We start from the raw sequence: 20,103 nt of genomic DNA on the forward strand, positions 1-20,103 counted from the left end.
TATACAGAGTGAAATCAAAATTTATTTTTTTATTTCAGTTTTTAGTTGTTTTCAATAAAAATTAGTAAAAATTATTTGTTATACAGGGGTAATATTTGTACTTCACACACCTCTGGTTTTCTACAAATATTTTATATCATATCTTTAAATTACGGTTTTGAGTAATACTTAGATTGATTATTTCCAGTTAATTATAATAGTGTACTTAAGCAAAATATGAATCGAAATATCAGCAGTAATTTGTAATTATTTATTTATTTATGCATTTAATAAAATGTAGCAATTTCTTATACGTTTATTGGAGTATTTGTTCAGCATTATTCCATTTTTTGCCACGTGTCTCGGGTTTCGGTTTATACATTTTTTGCTTACTGTTTTCCTCGTTAGTTTTTTTAGTATTCTGCATCCTGGCGTTTTTATGTCCAGCCCATCTCCATTTATTTTTCATTATGGTTGTCATTCTTCAGTTTTGGTTATTCTCCGACTCGATCTGATGGATTTCTTATATTTTATCAGTTGTATTTTCAGTCGAGGTGTAATTAATTTGTTTCTGCTCTTTATTATAAAGTTGAGTTTTCCGAAATCTGATTTTATTTCTGGTTCTTCTATTCAAGTCTGACCTATGCGTGTCTTTTTTGCTGAGATTTCTGGGACTAGGTATATTTATTTAGTTCTATGTTTATGTCTTAGAGGTTAATGTTAATTTATTGATACGAGTATTGTTTAAAAAAGAACAATGATACGGTTCTCGGTTATTACGTAATATCTTTGTAGTTCCTCTATTTTTCTAGTTTAGTTATTTAAAAATATCTTTTATAATCGTCGTTATAGTGATGGAGCAGGTATCTCTTTGTTTTATTCCGCTTCCTATTTTTATGCTTTTGGTGTCGCTCTACGTGGAATATGACATATTTCTGTTATCCTCTGCAGGATGTTTCTGAGTGTTTGCAATTTTTCCAGAAACCTAGTAGTTCAATCTGTCTGTGAAAAAATCATCGATATCACGTAAAAATCTTATACAGCTATTTGAAAGTTCTAAAAGGTATATGGGGGGGGGGGGTACCTTCTGACAAATCCGTGAAGATGTACAGCGAATTTTGCTTTGTTTTTTTAACAATCATCAAAAAACGTGAAAAAATCATTTTTTTTCCTAAAAAAAGTTTTTTGTGCATTTTAGAGAAAAATGGTTTAAATAAAGGTCATATCTAATAGACTTTTAAAAGTTATTTGTCAGGAAAAACGCTTATTTTTGCAGTAATTTATAAATGTTAATAACTTTGTTTTTGCATAATGATATGTAATATAACTATTTGAAAGTATGTCAATTACTTAAAGAATTTGTTTATTTAATTTAATTAATCCCGGAAAGCGATGATTTAAACAATTCTACTGTACTTGTTCGAACAGTAGGAAGTGACTCCAAAGGTATTTAGCAGATAGAAATCAATTCTTTGGGTCTCAATTTTAAGATATCAAATAATTTTAACTAAATATAATACATGTTTCAGGCCACCCCTAACAGTAAGGCCACACGTAGTGCAACAATGTGTATGAAGTATTGCGTTTGATCATATTTCAATATTTTTATTTTATAATTAAATTATAAACAATAATTTTTACTAAATACTACTACTACTACTGAACAATAAATATTACTTTGTAAACAATAAATTATATTGTTTACGAAGCAATAAAGTGAATGAAATGTACTCAGTTGACGAAAAATCACAATAATGTTGTTTTTAAGTAATAGTGCGAGCACTGCCAGATGTTTATTAAATGTAAGGTAAGATATTCAACAAATAATTTCAGTATAGCTTTACTGTGATCCTTATTCCTAAAAATAATTTATGATAATTTCTAAACATAAAACTGTAACAAATGTTTAAACAATCCTCCAGTTTGTACTAAACAGTATTCCAATCGATTATAAAATTCTCGTCTAACATTTGCCAGAACGCCTGACGTTATTTTTGCACTCTTCAATAATTCGCATTTTTAATTCTTCAATATCTGTAAATTTTTGGTCAGAATAGATTTTTGATTTTAGATGCTCCCAGATAAAATAATCGTTTGGACTTAGATCTCCCGATCTCGAAGGTCACTTAATGTTACAGTTAGTTCCTGGGTGTACATTCTTGGACTGCGTGTGGACTGCTCTTTAGAGGTGGACTGAAAAATGAATTATATTTTTGCAAAATTTTGGAATACGTTTAATTCGTAGAAAAACGTTCGTAAACATAAAATAATTAGGGAAGCAGGAATTTAACAATTTAGAATTTCACATTGAGTTTCATATTGCCCGTTTGATGGTTCAACATTCTGTATATATATATATATATATATATATATATATATATATATATATATATATATATATATGTATATACAATATATATACAAGTTGTTTGTGGCCGGTTAGTAAAGTAGACTCTTATTGAAAGCCGAGCTTTCGAAACTGTTTAGTTTCTTTATCAAGATAACTTAAATTTATTATAATTAGTTTTATGACATTCTATGAATTTGTTTAAGAAAATTGTTTCTGCCCAAAAATGTTTGCCCGGCACCGTTCAAATATGTTTAAAGGGGACATTTTTGAACAGGAATTCGCAAAGAAACCGAATCAGAAACTTCTACGGGAGCGGCCTAACAACCTGGACTATATACCTTTTAGAACTTTCATAAACCTGTATAAGATTTTTTCAGCTATTTGTTGTCTATACTCACCTTTTAGTTGCTTTGGGGACTGCTACTTTTCAAATTTATTTATTAATTTATTGGTTAGTCCTTTAATTAAAAGTTTATGCATATGGCGCAGACAATTTATTGGTCTGTAATGTTTAGCTCACTTTTCTCATAATTTTTTCCTTTTGTTTAAAATATTTTTGTTTGTTACTTCTTTGGCGGCAAACACAATAATTCCGTCCATCCAATGTCTCTAATCTCTCTACAGCCAAGTTTGGCCTTAAAATCCTTCAGTAAGCCTCTTCAAATATCTCTATCTACTGCCATTCTTTCCCCTTAACGTATTTTTAAGAGATTTTGAGTATAATCATCTATTTCGTCCTCCAATCTCTTCTTTTGTCTTCCAACAAGTATTTCTCCTTGCATTCTTGCGTGAATAACTTTCAGATATGTTGGCATTATACTAATTTCACTACTGATTTCAGTACTAAAAATATTAGTTGCGTGAGTAACAATGAAGTTTGTTTTATGATTAGAGTAAAAAAATTATACAGGTAAATAATAACTGTGAAAAAGCATCTACAATTATGTGCAGTATATTTATTTGTAATAATGATACTAGCAATAAAGAAAAAAAATCATATACTTACTTCTTATAAACAGCGTATATGGAGAAAAAATGGATCGAGAGAAGAGAAGGAATATTAAATATGTTGAATGAAGAATTATTAATAAAAGACCCTTTGGCATAAAAAACTTTTTAAAAATAAATAATAATAATTTGTTTAAAAGATTGTTACGAATAGTTGAGAATAACCTCACTTTTAGTTAATACTTCATTATTTTTAGTACAAGAAATTAGAACACGCTCTAATTTTTGGTACTGAATCGGCGCGCGCATCTAATTTGTAGATACAATATTTTTGGTACTAAATTCAGTACTGAATTTAGCATAATGGCAAGCAGACCTTAGTTGTAAGTAATGAAATACTCACTTTGTTAACATATAATAATTCTAATAAATTTGCAATTTTCTGCTGAAGAAGTCACAAAATTGTGACGAAATATTGAGACCCAAAACAAATATTTCCTATTGACCGATTTGCTGATATTATAACCACTATTTAACACAGCACGGTCAAAAATAATTTGGATAACTGTCCATACAGGGTGAGTTTTTAGTGGGACATCGGTCGATAATTTCATTGTGGTACAAGATATCAAAAAAACTTATTTAGAAAAAATGTAGGCAATGATATTCTCTATACTTGAAAAATATGTGAAATTCTACAGGGTGATTAATACTACGTGGTATAGCAAACATTCTTCTGGTTCCTATCCGTTTCGGATGTTGGAAATCATATTGGCAATCATGACCTTGCTCGCTGCGGCCCGAAACAGCTCCGTTGAGGTTTTCTTAAACCATGTTCTTAAATTCCGCAGCCATGATATTCTCCTTCTACCGGGTCCGCGCTTACCTTTGACTTTACCTTGCAATATAGACTGCAGCAGGGAGTAACGGTGCTGATTTCTCATAACGTGTCCCAGATATTGCAATTTTATGCGTTTGATCGTAAACACAATCTCTGGGTCCTTCTTCATTTTTTCTAGAACTTCCTTGTTCGTGATCCTTGCTGTCCATGATATTCTCAGCATTCTTCTATAAAGCCACATCTCAAATGCTTCAAGTTTTTTAATAGTGGTGTCTGTAAGCGTCCATGCCTCCGCCCCGTACAACAACACAGAGAAAACAGCATCTCAAATGTCTCATTTTTGTATCCAGGGATATGTTGTGACTTTTGAAGATGGCGCTCATTTTGTTAAAGACCGTTCTTGCCTTTCCTATGCGGCACTTTATTTCCTGTACATAGCAAACATACAAGTTTTTAAATGCGATATATTTTTTCATATTTATATTCCTCTAATAATTCTTGTTCATATAATATTAAGCTTTGCATTTCTGTACAAAGTATTTAACAAGTTATTTTTTTTACGGTTAAAAATTTACCATTTTTATTTTGAAATCCCTATGAAGTCAAAACCATGTATATAAAGAAGTAATGCATAAACATTTATTTTATATAATAAGGTAAACAATATATTGTACTTTTTAAATTAAGTTAAATTGAAATCATTGACTAAAGTTGGTATACAGGGCGAACTACAAAACGAAATTATCATTTTCTCAATTTTTTTAATGGATCACCGTGTATTTTATTTTTTAGAAATATTGTATTTATGATACTTTTTCATTTTTATATAGCATTCCCTATACATAAACTCAATATTTTCCGAGATATTTTTAGTTTTCTTCAAATTTCAAGAATACATTCAATTTTTTTATTGAGTGATAATATAACAAAATTATTTTTATTCAATAAGTAACTAACAAAAAATATAAACCATAATAATATGTAATGAATGTAACAATTAATGTGATATTAAGGAAATAAGTCTTAAAATAAATGTTCAAAATGTCCACGTTCAACGTCTATGCAAGTTAGTAACCGATATTCAAATGACCGAGCCACATTTCTTAACATTTGTAAGTCAATTTTATTACAAGCTTCTCTTATTCCATTTTTCATATCATCTGGCGTTGTTAGAGTCTTCTGGTATACAAGGTCTTTTATATAGCCCCACATGAAAAAATCAATTTTGGAGAATTCCGGTGATCGCGATGGTCCTCCTCTCCCTATCCACCTCTCAGGAAAGTTATTATTTAGATGGTTGTAAATAGGAGCAGTGTGGTGAACTGGAGCACCGTCGTGTAAGAACCACATTCGTTGTCGAATATTAAGCGGTACATTTTGCAGTACTATTGTACTGCAAATGATTATTTAGAAAATCCAGATATATGGCACCATTCACAATACCGTCAAAAAAATTTAGGCCAATCACATAATCGCCGACGATACCACCCCAAACATTTATAGACCACCTAGTTTGACTATGAATGTTAACAAAATAGGGATTGCTTGATGCATAGTAATGAAAATTATGCGGATTCACGGTTCCATTTTTGTAAAATTTACTTGCTACTGAGACCATTGACAAAAAGCTAATCTGCGTTGGTAATCTTCGACTGTTAATTCTTGATGTAACTGTATGCCGTAAGGATGCCGTTTATGTTTACGAAGGATTTTTGCCGCCGAAGTTTGACTAATACCTAGATCATATCTGTTAACTCTTCTACAGAAAAAGTTATTTCTAACAATAAAGACAAGCCACACACACCGATTAAAAAGGTAATATTATGAAAACTGTCATGTTCAAAGCCTACCGTTTACGGTTTATTCTTCTTCTTGATGTGCCTATCCGTTACGAATGTTGGCAATCATCATGGCAATCTTTATCTTATCTGCAGCAGCACGGAAAAGCTGCACAGATATTGTATTGAACCAGATTTTGAGGTTCTTTAACCAAGATGTTCTTCTTCTTCCTGGACCTCGTTTTCCAAATATTTTTCCTTGCAGGATGGCTTGAAGGAGAACATATCTGAATTCATTTCGCATAATATGTCCGAAGAACTGTAACTTTCGAGATTTGATGGTGGTCAGTACCTCTCGGTTCTTATTCATTCTTCTGAGGACCTCCTCATTTGTGTCTCGGTCAGTCCACGGGATCTTAAGTATTCTCCGATATAGCCACATCTCAAATGCTTCCAGTTTTCTGCACATATCTTCGTTCAAGGTCCACGATTCAATACCAGAAAAAATGACAGAGAAGACGTAGCATCGCAACATTCGTACCTTTGTATCAAGAGAGAGGTTGTGACCCTTGAAGAAGGCCCCTATCCAATTGAAGGTGGATCTAGCTTTTCTGATGCGTCCTCTAATCTCCTGGTTGTGGGTCCAGGATATTATTTTACAAAACATATCTTGTAGGAATTTCAGGAATTTTGTATTTTATTAAGGAAATATGATATTTCCATAATATTACATTTATTGATACATTCATTGGATATTGTTATGGTTTATATTTTTTGTTAGTTACATATTAAATAAAAATAATTTTGTTATATATTATCACTCAATACTCAATACTTATTTTTACTTACAAAAATTGAATGTATTTTCGAAATTTGAAGAAAACTAAAGATATCTCGGAAAGTAATGAGTTTAGGTATAGGGAATGCTATATAAAAATAAATGAGTAGCATAAATACAATATTTCTAAAAGACAATATATAGGGTGATTCATTTAAAAAAATTGGGAAAATCGTAATTTTGCTTTGTATTTCACCCTTTATGAATGTAGAATGCCACATATTTTCCAAGTATGCAGAATATCATTGCCTACATTTTTTCTAAATATTTTTGGGTGGAAGTGGTCTAGGAAAACGGAATATGGAGGCGTATGTAATCAAGCGAAACTGACGGCAGCGGGCAGGACATGTAGCCCGGGCCTCGGAATCGAAAATGATAAAAAAGATTTTAACAGCGCAATCAATGGGAATGAGAAGACGGGGTAGACCAAAGCTGAGTGGAGTGAGTGTCCTTTATAAAGATAAAAAATAGTGCTTATTCTCAATTTTTAAAATCTTCAATACCTTAAATTGTATTGTATACAATATATCAGATCAAAAATTTGTTACAGCTGGATGTAGATGAAAATAAATTTCAACCAAATCCAATGAATTATGCAGCTGTTACATCTACTCCTAAGCCGTATCAAAGAAATATGCCATTTGCAAATTCGGGTATCACACCTTGTACTCCTCCTGCAAGTTTTCTAGCTGCTAGAACATTAAGAAGTACATCTTTGAGGTAAAGAATTACTTATTTTAACAGTATTATTAATCGAAACATTGGCGAAAAAGTTATGTCGTACATGAAACAAAATTTCCGAAGAAGCTAAGCTTTTTATGTTATTTTAGTGACAGCTGTGGCAGCAACAGTCCAACAGTTTTGGATCATCTGAATTATTCTCGAAGTAATTCACCCGAGTCCGATTTAAGTGGATTATCTAGCCCCGAAGCAGCTTTTAATTTGAGTGGAATATCAAGCCCTGATGCATCTTTTAATGAACTTTTCGTAAGTTTAAATTATTCATGACAAAGTTCTTTTTAACAGATAACAACATATGATATAAATCAACTACTATAAAAAACGTAAATTCGATACATTTCTCTTAAAAGAACCAACAGTTTTCTTTTTTCTTCTATAGACTTATGATATTATTGTGATTTCTAGGATTTTTTCCAGTCATGTGTTTTTTAATTTTTAGAATTCTTTAAATATCAATGATACTCTATCGAGAAATTTGTTTTGCAATGGATCCAACGAATTGGACATTACAAACCTTCAACAGTTACAAGCGATACAAACACTCAAGTATTTGCAGCAGCCCACCAATCCTGCTTTTCTCAATTCAGTGTTGCCTCCTGCGTGTTCACATAATAATATGCAGGTATACTATTATTTGTTTTATTAAAAGTTTAGCTGTTCAAAAAATTTTTTATTTAGCTTTTGGTATAACATTGTATCTTTTTTAAACTATGACCTTTAGATGCTTGTACACTGTCTTAAAGCATAATAGTTCGGCAGATGGGTATAGTTTGTTTCACGAAAAATGGTTGAGTGCTTAATGATTACCTGAGTTAATCCTATTGTGTATACAAGAGTCTCTCAATAAACTACCGAAGTACACAGGGTCGCACTTCAGAAAGTTTATTGTTATTTAATATATTTCATTGGTAGCTGTGTAATACACGATTATAAAAATTTATTAAATTATTTCATATGGTATTTTCAGGTGAATATACTTGATAATTGAACAATTTTTAACATGAAGAAAGTAGTTTTTTTGTTCTACGTGAATAATTGTAGTATATGGATCTAAATTCAGAAAGGTACTTTCCTTCACACTTTTTACAGGCTTAGGACTGTCAGCAAAAAACTGACGTGTTTAAAAGTTTTTGCTCTTCCTAATCGGATATCGTTACAAATGTACAGTAATAATAGTTCTATTTACAGTATATACATACAAACGAATACATAATGTACAAAAAATAGATGAATTGAAAAAATATATAGAAAAATATATACAAGTTAATATTTACAAAAAAAAATACCCAAAATAACCAAAATATATTTATTAATTCCTAAATACAATACCTAATTCTGTTTCGCTGTCGCTATCCTCTTCAAGATTAATAACAATTGGTTTACTTATGTGATTCAAAGTAACATATGAATTTTCTACGTTCATTACATGGCGTACTGAATTGTGACCTAACATTTGACTTTAGTTGGTGCCACATATGCTCTATGGGATTAAATAAACAATAGTAGGGCGGAAGCCGTAACACTGTATGTTCCATGTCCTCGGCCAATGCGTCACAAACATATACTTTTTTAATAGAAAATGATTTTAACACTTCTAACATTTCTTCATTTTTTAAATAACTTTCTTCAAAATATATATCGTTTTCTAACAGGTAGTTTTGAATTTCAATTTTCGTGTTATTTGCACTTGGAGACTTATGTAATTGACGACTGTGGTAACTTGCATTGTCCATTACTATCACACTGTTTTGAGGAAGGTAAGGTATAAGACAATTCTTAAACCATTGCTCAAAAAGCTCTGCCGTTGTATCCTCATGGTAGTCCAAGCAGGAGTCTTTAATGTTCTTTGCAGAAAGCCATAAGGCATTTGGGACCCAACCATTTTCTGATCCTGCATGTAAAATTGTTATTCTTTTCCCTTTGTTTGATGGAGCTTTTGTTTGACACCTGTTGGAAGAATCGGACCATCCTTTGGATGGTGTTTCATGAGTGTCAAACCATGTCTCGTCCAGATAAATTATTGGTCGATCTTCTGTACGGTACTTTCTTATGGAAGTTATATATTCAGTACGCCATTTTTGTAAACGATGGAACTCCATAAGCACTTGCCTTTTGTCAATTATACGATATCTGAAGCCCATTTTAGACAAAATCCTCCAAAGACTAATGCGGCTACAGTTTATTTGTGTATCATCATTAGTAAGCCGTTGTTTTAAAGTATCTAATGTAGGTATCCGTTGCTCTTCGTGCATTGTGTAAATTTTTCATCTTATTAAGTCCTTATCACTTTCGTCAATACATTTGGTAGAACCGGCATCCTTACGCTTCCTTCTTGACTTAATGGGATTTGATGTAATTCTTTTCACTGTGGTTAGAGGTATTTTCGTTAAATCAGATATTTCACTGGCAGCAGTATTAGCAGTAAGTCCTCTTGTAAGTAAAGAACTATATATTGTTTTTACGATTTCTCTAGCGTCAGCAGATAAATGCTTTTTCTTTGCTGGAACACTGGAAGAAGCACCATCAATGTTTTTCCACGGACGCCACATAATGCTGTTTTATAGGTATAAATAGGTATAACACTGGTAACACTTGTAACACTTTCAACTAAATGAAACAAAATGTATATTTAAAAATTTCTCATCGGTTTTATATACTTTTACAAATTATACAGAATAGAGGGAACCTGTAAAATTATTCCAAAAAATACTTAACGATCAACAAATTTATTGTGGTCATTAAAAGATCAACCATTGATAGTAAAATTCACTGTTAAAATGTTTACAACTTTATAAAATAAAATGTATTCTAATCGTTTTTATAATTTTATACGATTTTTTAATCGTTTTTATATTACCAGGAATTTATTATACAAACAAGATAACGACACTCCATAGTAGCTTCAATTTTACCTGAATACTTACCGGCTCAACTAATGTTGACTAAGCTGGGGTACTTGCGGTCGAGTTTTATTGCAATCATTAAGCACTCAACCATTTTTCGTGAAATAAACTATACCTTTCTACATACATGGAAGGGAGGATAGTTGAAAACTATTTTATCTTATGTAAATATTTTTGCTGAATACAAATATGTAGGTCCCCATCTCAAAAAGTGGTACCAATTGTTATAAACAATTTTTTTTGTAAATAAATTTTCATATTTGAATATTTTGGTTTATAACCAGTCCCATCGTAAAGTACGACTAAAAATACATTAAAACTGTCTAAAATGACTAAATTTCTAAGTCGAGAAATCGGAGATTTATCCATAATTTTGAGCCGTCATAATTTTGTACATGATGTATATTTATCTAACAGCTATATATAAATAAAAAGTTTAAACCTATTTTGACAATTTACTATTAAAAAAGAAGTTAACAAGCAACAAACAAATAGCTTTTCAGCGTTGCAGAATCAAAAAACACGGTTTGTCGCGCATTGGCCGTCTGCGCACGTGTCGTCATTATGCGCGTTTCGAGCGATGTTTGAAATTCCGATTAACCCCATCTCTAATAATATTATTTAACCCCCATTAAGAAGCTGGCATAACACATAAGATGACGAAAAGAAGAAGAAATGTCACGAGACGAAACCATGACAGACGAAAGGTCATGGCTTTACTTTCTGTTCAAAAGATTTTGGTCGCGACCGTCTAGGTGATATAAGCTTAAAGTCTTTATGGCATGCCGCCATGTTTAATTTTTTTTTGTCGTTATTATTATGTATTATATTTGCTAAAACTTGTCATATGATACCTCGCACGCCACGATTGGCCCGATAGTACCAAAGATACGTGTCTAAAGTTCCTTTGGCTTTAGATTAATGTTAAATATTTATTTATTCGTTAAACCCTCTCATATGACCTCTCATACATCACGATCCATCTAGCTGTTCTAACCTCACCACAAAACGCTCAAAAAATTACCAGAATGAACCATAGATTTTGGCGGAGGCGCCCGCACTAATTCGTAGAGGCACATCCACAAAGCTGCTTTGTAGCTTCTTTACTCATAAGATAAGTACAGTTTTCAGAATAGTTTTCACCTATCAATCCTTCCATGTATACAAAAAGGTACCTAGCTGCCCAACTATAAGTATCCTACTAGATAAATTTAAATGAGAGATAGATAAAAAGCAAAAGAAAAAACACAATTTTAAAATTGTATCCTTTATTAAACCATTAAATTCATAAAAAAATCAACGTTTAGTTTTTATGACTCTTATATAATCATTTTTAATAGCAAATTATGGATAAGTGGAATAATGCTCCCTCCACGTTACTAAATTTATTACCAGAAAACTTACAACTTGATAGAGCTGCCAGATTCCACCGTTCTTCCGCATGTAAGTATCAATATACTAAAAATAAATATTAGCAGTTTATGAAAATAGCAAATCTGGATAGAAAACCTAATTTTCTGAATACAAATACCATAGGTAAAAATTAATCATTTTTAGCCTTGTATGATGCTACCTGCACATGGAGCGGTATTCTTCCACCCCGATCCAATGTCAAACCAATCGGCTACTCCAGCAAGGTATTTCTCGGTGGAGTACCTTGGGACATTACGGAGCAAATGCTGATCCAAACATTTAAACCTTTTGGTCCAATTCGGGTGGAATGGCCCGGCAAAGATAAAGCCGCTTCTCAACCAAAAGGATACGTGTACATCATTTTCGAATCCGAGAAAAATGTTAAAACTTTACTGCAAGCCTGCACCAGTGATTATGCTAATGGTGGTAATTGGTATTACTCTATAAGTTCGAAGCGAATGAAGGCAAAAGAGGTGAGTACTATTACAAGTCAAACAACACTTGCCAATTTAAAAAAAAAATTAATTTATTCATATTATGTGTTGCAGTTTGTAACATTGGATAGTAATAAAATTAATATTTTAATTTGCTGTTAACAAATATTTTCTTTAACAATTTATTCTTATACTTAAAAAGTTGGCAATCATTATTACAGTCTGTATCTTCGGTACCGTCGCCCTGAATACGTCAACGGAATTCCATCTAAACCTGGAAGCTGTTCAAGCAGGAAATAAATCTCTTTTCTCGACTTTTCCTTCTGTTCTTCCTTGCATTATTACTTGAACTGAAAACAATTGGTTTGTTGAAGGTTGTAAACCGGTAACTAACAAAAACATAAGGACTATCTCAGAATTTTTAAGGAGCAATTTTGAAGAATATCGATTGAAACGGAGAGAGGAAAAACAAAAACATAAATAAAAGAAAAGGCAAAAAATCAATAAAAAGTTGTAAATCAGTAAAGAAATGGAAAGCTTAAACAGTAAACATGAATACAGAAAATTTTACAAAGCAGTTAACATCAAAAGAAAAACTTTTAAACCACAAACAAACCAGATAAAGGTTAGAATGGAGATCTTTTTAATAAAAAAGTAGAAGTACTAAAAAGATCTCAGAATCAACTTAGGTTATTTAATAGAGAAAATGGAGGTCAGAATAGAGACCCTATAGAGCTCAAGCACAAGAAGACTGAACTAGCAACGATCGAAGAAATAAGTAAAGCAATTCAGTCTCTAGATAGGAATAAATCACCTGCATCAAACAACATTTTTTTATGGGAAGGAGGTGATAAATCATCTAAAGAGCCCATCTACAAGCAGTCCTCAAGAGCTCCCTCCTGCTCACAGATACACTTATAGCTCCATGCCTACCAACTAAAGTCCACACCCTCATCTGGACTACTCATGCGGTATGTCCTTTCTAGACTGGCGCATTCGTTTCTGTCCTCATCGTACATTCTGCACTCGAATACACATTGCTTGGTCACTCCACAGACTGTGCAGTTTCCATCCGCAACCTTCCCTATTCTTTTCAGGTAGGCCCTGAAGGAGCCGTGCCCTTTTAGCCTCTTAGGAACTGGGTGAAAAAGTAATTAGTGTTTCTGTCACTACACTTCATCCATTCTATGTTCATTTCTTTATTCTTCCTGCTATTCCGATATATTATGTTGCTATTCCTAGCTAATATTATCTCCTGCTCATCCTTCCAATAGGTCTTCGCCCTGTATTATAAAAAAACCTTGGTTGTACTTGATGGACTTATCGCCACATCATATAGATTAAATCTAGTTCCTTTTTATCTGGTTTTAACGAAGGATATAAATAAACTGATGGCCAAAAAAATGAAACACCTAAAAAGGCAAATATTTTTTTAAATATTTATTTATGGAAGTTTACATTATAATACCATATCCCACACATGTTCAATGTGTGATGATCAGTTGATCTTGATGGCCACTCCAAAGCCTCTACTATTCTTGTATGAAATCTATGATTTCACGGGAAATATGAGCTCTTGCGTTATCCTGTTGAATGATTGCATTTGGAATGGTTTGTAAATATTGCTGTAAAACCTGTTGCAGTACCTTATCAATATATCATCGCGCTAGCAGAATACCGTTAATAAGAACCAGCGGTGATCTGCTTCCCAAACATATAGCACCCCATACTATAATGCTTGGTTGTCTTGGTGTATGACGTTCAACAGTCAAGTCAATATTTCGTCTCTTACCTCGAAAACGTCTTACTCTTATGCTCCCATCAGTCCACCCAAACAAAACCTAGATTCATCACTGAAGCAGACAAAATTTCATGGGCCATTCCAGTTTTGCCGAGCTACATAATATGTACCATTCTAAGCTTCGAGCCTGATTCTGTAGTGTAAAAGGTAACACCAAAAGCAGACGGAAGCTCTCAAGACTACCCGTCTTGTAGCTACAACTAAATCATCTTTTACTTGAAGTACACTGTCCCCTCTTTCTGAGAGCAAGAAGTCTAGGATGGCGCAAATCACGACCTTGTATAATAATAATAGGACTTCCAGGCTCTTTACGACGCCAATAAGTTTTATCATTGAACCACCTTCTCCAAACTCTCAGCTCGTCGTGAAATTTCTCGTAAACCAAAAGCAGCCTATTTCATGCCTACAATGCATTCTTTTTCGCATTTAAGTTGCTTAAAAGACGGGCTTAAAAAACAATCCAAATAATGACTAAACTACAAATAAAATAAAGATAAATACACATAAATGAACTTTACACAGAAAAGCTTCAGTTAAAGTCATATTTTTAGGTAAGACTTACAAAGAAATACTTTTGATCCCAATAAATAATCATATACAAAGTGTTGCATTTTTTTTGGCCATCCGTACATAAAGTAGAATGACTTACATACAAAATCACTGGTTCACTACTTAATTAGAAGATGACATACGATTGTATGATCTAGTATTCGGCCATTACAACGTGCCTTTAATATTCTTGTATCAAGTTTTTATATAATTTTTCAACGAATAATCCTGCTACGCCGAGGTGGCCATGGGACAAAGTTAACTTGTTTACATACTACGCAGGTCAATAGATATTTTAATAACGTATTGTATACATATTGTATTTTGTTTACATTACTAATTGTTTGACTTTTTTAACGAGAACTATTCATGTTACAGAATTTAGTATTGTAATTTATCTAATTTAATTCTGCCACAGCTTTCCTTCACCATCAAGTGGATGGGTAACACACCCGCGATCACTTATACGGCCACCGTTGATGTTCTATATGCACGTGTTTACACCTTAGTAGTGATTTTCTATGGGCTTTCTCTAGCATCCATACTATATTTCTTGATGTTAAGGACTTGTTGTCATACCATTGCCGCGTAGATTATCCTAGAGTGGAGCATTTCCAATAAAATTCTCCTTTTGCAGTCCCGGTTCCTCCCAAGTTAGCACTGCAGTCAGCACTTTGCAAGCTGTCTAAGCCTCCCTGCTCGATTGGAATTATTATAGTCTTTTGGCACCTTCCATTCCTCATTCCAGAGTTAAACCAATCTAGGACATGGTTTGTTTGGCCCCTGCCTTGTTCTCTGACTAGTTGCTCTAGTCCTGTGTGACTTTGTAACCATTCTGTTGTCTGCTAGTTCACTTTGCCCTCTTTTATCCAGCTTAATTATCACATTTTTGTTTCCTGCTGGAGCAATTTCTCTCCTCTCTGCTGCTTTGTCCGCTTACTTTTTATGCTCTTCACTCAGTCCTCTATCTAAGCAAGCGGCAATCTCCCCATTCACTCTTTTTTTCCTCCTTTCGATATTTTTCTATATCTTCTCTTTGTGCTTCTACACTCATGTCCCTTTTCTCCACTTTTTCATTTATGGGGTTTTCAATTGGTTTATTGCAAATCTTCCATTGACTAATTTACAAGTTCTTGGGACTTCGACAGACCTGCTATATATAGCAGAGTGTTAGATAAAATGCGACAACGATCCCTTCCGTAGCAGTAGTAGGTTCTGCGGAAGTTGTCTTACTGTGCTGAAGGTTCTTCTGTAGCACCCTGATGAGGTCATTGAAATTTATTTTGGGCAGAGACAGAATCTGCAGTAGTGAGTTTTCTTTGTACACGCTCGCTTTACATCTTTATGATCCACATTTTTATATGTGGATTTAGAAAAGTTCCTCATTTGTGAATACTCTTCTGGGGAATCTTTTGTCTTGTGTCTAGTAGAAATTATATCATGTACAGTAGTACGCATATACCGTACCAAGGCTATAATCATTGAAGAGCACAAATCTCACTGTATAACAAGAACAAGTCATTTATGGTGCGAATATCTGGTGATTGGCTGATGGAGCTCTACTACGTGTACAGGTGTACAAAATACACTTACTGTAGTAAGTGTGTGCGTGTGTGTATATATGGGTGTGTGTCATATTTATTTAAAAAATACACAGCTAATGACATGGCATATTTCCTATTAGCTATTGAGGCGCGGCGTGTCGGGGTTGAGAACTTCCTTACTCAGTCTGTTCTGTCGATCTTGACGTTTTGTACGTTGAAAGTAATTGAAATACAATTTATCGTATTGCGTAAATATATATTTTTTTAATTGGATATTTAGTACTAAAATAGCCAAAATATGGCAAATAATTTGATAAACCTTTTTTAGGTTCAAGTAATTCCGTGGATAATTAATGATTCTAATCACACTAAATCCACGTCTCAGAAGTTAGACCCAAGTAAAACTGTATTTGTGGGAGCGTTACACGGAATGCTCAATGCCGAAGGTTTGGCTAAGATTATGAACGATTTATTCGATGGAGTAGTTTATGCAGGTACATTTACTAATCAAGTGTGGAATAATATCGAAAATTAAAACGATGTTTAAGAATATAATAAAATATATGACAAATAATAAATTGAAAAATCAGTATAAAATATTTCGAATATTTCATAAACACTATAGTTTAAGCATTTAATAACTTCTTATTGAAATTGCAGGAATTGATACTGATAAGTACAAATACCCCATTGGATCTGGGCGTGTGACCTTTAATAACCAAATATCGTACACCAAAGCTGTTGCTGCTGCTTTTATAGAAATCAAAACGGCCAAATTTACTAAAAAGGTAACAAACACATTAATAAAAATGTATTATATGTATGAATAATTTTGAGTTTACGTAAAATACATTATATATATATATATATATATATATATATATATATATATATATATATATATATATATTAATACATACGAGTATGTTCTATATATACCTCATTCTAATATACGTTTACATATGTGGATATACATTAACTACATTTTGTCATTGATATGCCCACACCCTCTCTAAACCCGTCTACATAATCTACTATTCGAAACAGTTACTTACAACATTTTTTTAATAATTTTGGAACCATTACATTACACCTAATATTCATGTATCCAAAGAACTCATATTAAACTACCTTCGCTGTTTCATTTTTACACATTCAAAAAACAGCTTCCTTACATAGACAACCAACCATACAATACATACACAATATCCGGAATATTTTTTCCACAAATTTATTTCTCCACAATTATTCAATAAGTATATAATTTAGTTTATATGTTGCATTTGTATTACATATGAGGAGTCAGGGGGGAAAACAATCATGAGTCCACAAAAACAGTTTTCATGGAAATCGAAATTTAATGTTTCAAATTAAAACAAATTGTTTTAACTCAACCGTATATATCGGTAAATTTTTTCAGTGGTACGTTGACATGTTTACAGAGGAAAAATCAAGAGAAGACAAAAAATATTTTATTTGCGAAACATCATACAAAAAATTGAGTATGACGGCATGGATTAGAACGAACACCATAGGAATAAGAAGCAAGATTAGGTGTCCCTGTATCCACTCGAATTCGTCGACGCCTTACTGGGCGAACGGGTATTAGACCACCTAAATACCGATTCTGATCGTCGTAGTTAGCAAGTTCATTGAATTGAGTCAAATTGCGTCGCCTTTCCGCTTCATTGACATTCGAAAAACAACGAAAACGGTGGTACTTGCAATCTGGCCCTATCTCATGAGTGGTGGCTCTCAGAAGTTTCATAACGTCACAAACACGGTCTGTTTTTCTTCTTTTTTAGCAGCAGTCCCCACATCTACATCACTACAATCGCTACCATTACTTTCCATTTTAATCAGTATATAGTCACTACTTTACTATTGTTCAAATAGAATCAACTGGCAAACTAGAACAAACCAACGAAGTCGATAAACTAAGAAAGAGAATCTCACCACAGAAATGCTGCATCCGACCCGACCTGTTGAGACAGAGAGGGGGCGCCTTCCCTCGCAGCGCGCGGTCTATGATGGTTCTTCCAGTACACCGTTTCATTTAACATTTATAATAAAAGAACTGTAAATGTTTTTCCCTTTTACTCCGTACTATCCGAAAGTAATATGTTTTCATCACAAGAAAGCTGCATCATCTCAATTTCTACCAAAAGTGGACTATGATTGTTGTTCCCCCTGATTTGTTGTTCCTTATATTTGTATTATAACTATATTTGTATTATTTTGATGTATCTGTCATTATTCCCATTCATAATCTTATTTCAATCATTAATTTGTTTACATAACTGTGGATTTTTTCTTATAGCTACACATGTGACATTTAAAGTGAATTTTAATGTCAAGATAATCACTGAATTTTCTTTAATTTAAATTAAAACAATAATATAATTTAGATTTGGTACCAACCATAACCCATAGTAGGAGTTGACCTTTGTTTATTAACTAAAAATAAACTGTCACTTGTCTTATAGACCCTGTCAATTTAAATGAATTTCACTTCCTTAGTTGGCTGGTATCTTTCATAAGACTCGTACATGTAGTCCTCGTTTCGAGTAGGGTTTCATATATTCTCTTAAAGTTCAATCTTTTAACGTCGACTTCACGTAGCTTTAATATTAATTTTTAAGAAATTTAAAATATAATCAAAAGTTTATTGCACCTTTTTCTACTTTCAATTGCTGAATATATGAGCAAAGAATATAGACGCTTATAAGCGTCTATATTCTTTGATATGAGTATACACCAAATGTTTTTTCGGATTAACAGTTAACATTTAGACCTTTTTTATTCATTTTATTACGTGAAAATACTTTCTTTTGGGTGTTCACTGTTCACTAATGACGTTCTCATAAGACTGAAAATGTGATGAAATTTTATTCCGTTTGCAAAATTTAATTTTTTATTAAATCTTAAATACAGTAATCCCTCTTCAACCGCGAGGGTTACGTTCCGAAGAGAAAGGTGCGGTTAGTGAAACCGTTGTTGGCGAGGGATCCACCATCCAAAGAAGAATATGACATTTAATCCCAATTTGGATACGTATATTAATACATAGAAAGAAATATGATGAAATTATGTACATTATAAATGAAACAATAAAATAAGCAGTTAGTCATATTTATTAAATGTATACATACCTACATTGTATTAAGAGAATAAAATGCTTTAAAAACTTCATTTTTTAAAATATGATAGGATGGTTGGCTGCTTCATTTTCTTCCTAATTTCTTTTTGCGCTTTTTGGTAGGGTACCAATAAGCCTTCTAAGCCATTATTGAATTTCAAGCTCCTTTCCATAGAAGGATCCACGTCAAAATCCATATCCTAAAGTTTTTGAGCAGATGATAATATTGTATTTATGTTGCTTAAAGTGAGAGACGTGACTGCCGTCTCGGCTGTTACTTCTTGGGAGTTATCGTCTTCATCGCTTTCTTTACTATTTTCCATCTTTCTGCTGATCCAAAGGCTGTAAAAGCGAAGTGGTGGTGGGAGGTAAAAGTCAATTCTCACATGTGAATCTATTAGAGGGATTCTGGATATCCAGGAGCATTGTTGATAAGAAGAAGTGCTTTAAACGGTAGCGATTTTGATGTTAAATATTGCTTAATGCTAGGCACAAAACAGTAAACCAGTCCGTCAACAATGTTGCCGTAACTCACGCTTTTCTATTTGCCCTCAAAAATACCGGTAGTTTATTTTTATTTTTATGTTTAAGAGGCCGTGGATTTAGACTTATAAATCAGCATTGGTTTTAACATATGATCACCTGAAGTGTATAAAACAGTTAACCTGTCCTTTGCTGCTTTAAAGCCTGGTGCAGATTTCTCATTTTCCGATATGAAGGTACGAGCAGGCATTCTTTTCCAAAAAAGGGCTGTTTCGTCGGCGAAAACTTGTTCCAACTTATACCTCTCCCTTTCTATGAGTTCTTTAAGTTGGTGGATACTGGTTGCCCACGTCTTGATCCGC

At 32.9% G+C, this 20,103-nt stretch overlaps 1 protein-coding gene across 2 annotated transcripts in view; it reads left to right on the plus strand.

Moving 5' to 3' along the window:
* orb (polyadenylation element binding protein orb) overlaps positions 1-20,103 on the plus strand; it is a 64,401-nt gene that overhangs the window by 31,743 nt on the left and 12,555 nt on the right. For both annotated transcript variants that reach the window (XM_072523812.1, XM_072523811.1), the window contains exons 4-10: positions 7,285-7,454; positions 7,565-7,721; positions 7,915-8,097; positions 11,719-11,821; positions 11,936-12,264; positions 16,448-16,613; positions 16,780-16,907. In XM_072523812.1, the coding sequence (XP_072379913.1) occupies positions 7,285-7,454; positions 7,565-7,721; positions 7,915-8,097; positions 11,719-11,821; positions 11,936-12,264; positions 16,448-16,613; positions 16,780-16,907 (1,236 nt within the window). The remainder of the gene's footprint in view (positions 1-7,284; positions 7,455-7,564; positions 7,722-7,914; positions 8,098-11,718; positions 11,822-11,935; positions 12,265-16,447; positions 16,614-16,779; positions 16,908-20,103) is intronic.

The sequence above is a fragment of the Diabrotica undecimpunctata genome, chromosome 2, assembly GCF_040954645.1.
Source record: "Diabrotica undecimpunctata isolate CICGRU chromosome 2, icDiaUnde3, whole genome shotgun sequence".
NCBI classification, from domain to species: domain Eukaryota; kingdom Metazoa; phylum Arthropoda; class Insecta; order Coleoptera; family Chrysomelidae; genus Diabrotica; species Diabrotica undecimpunctata.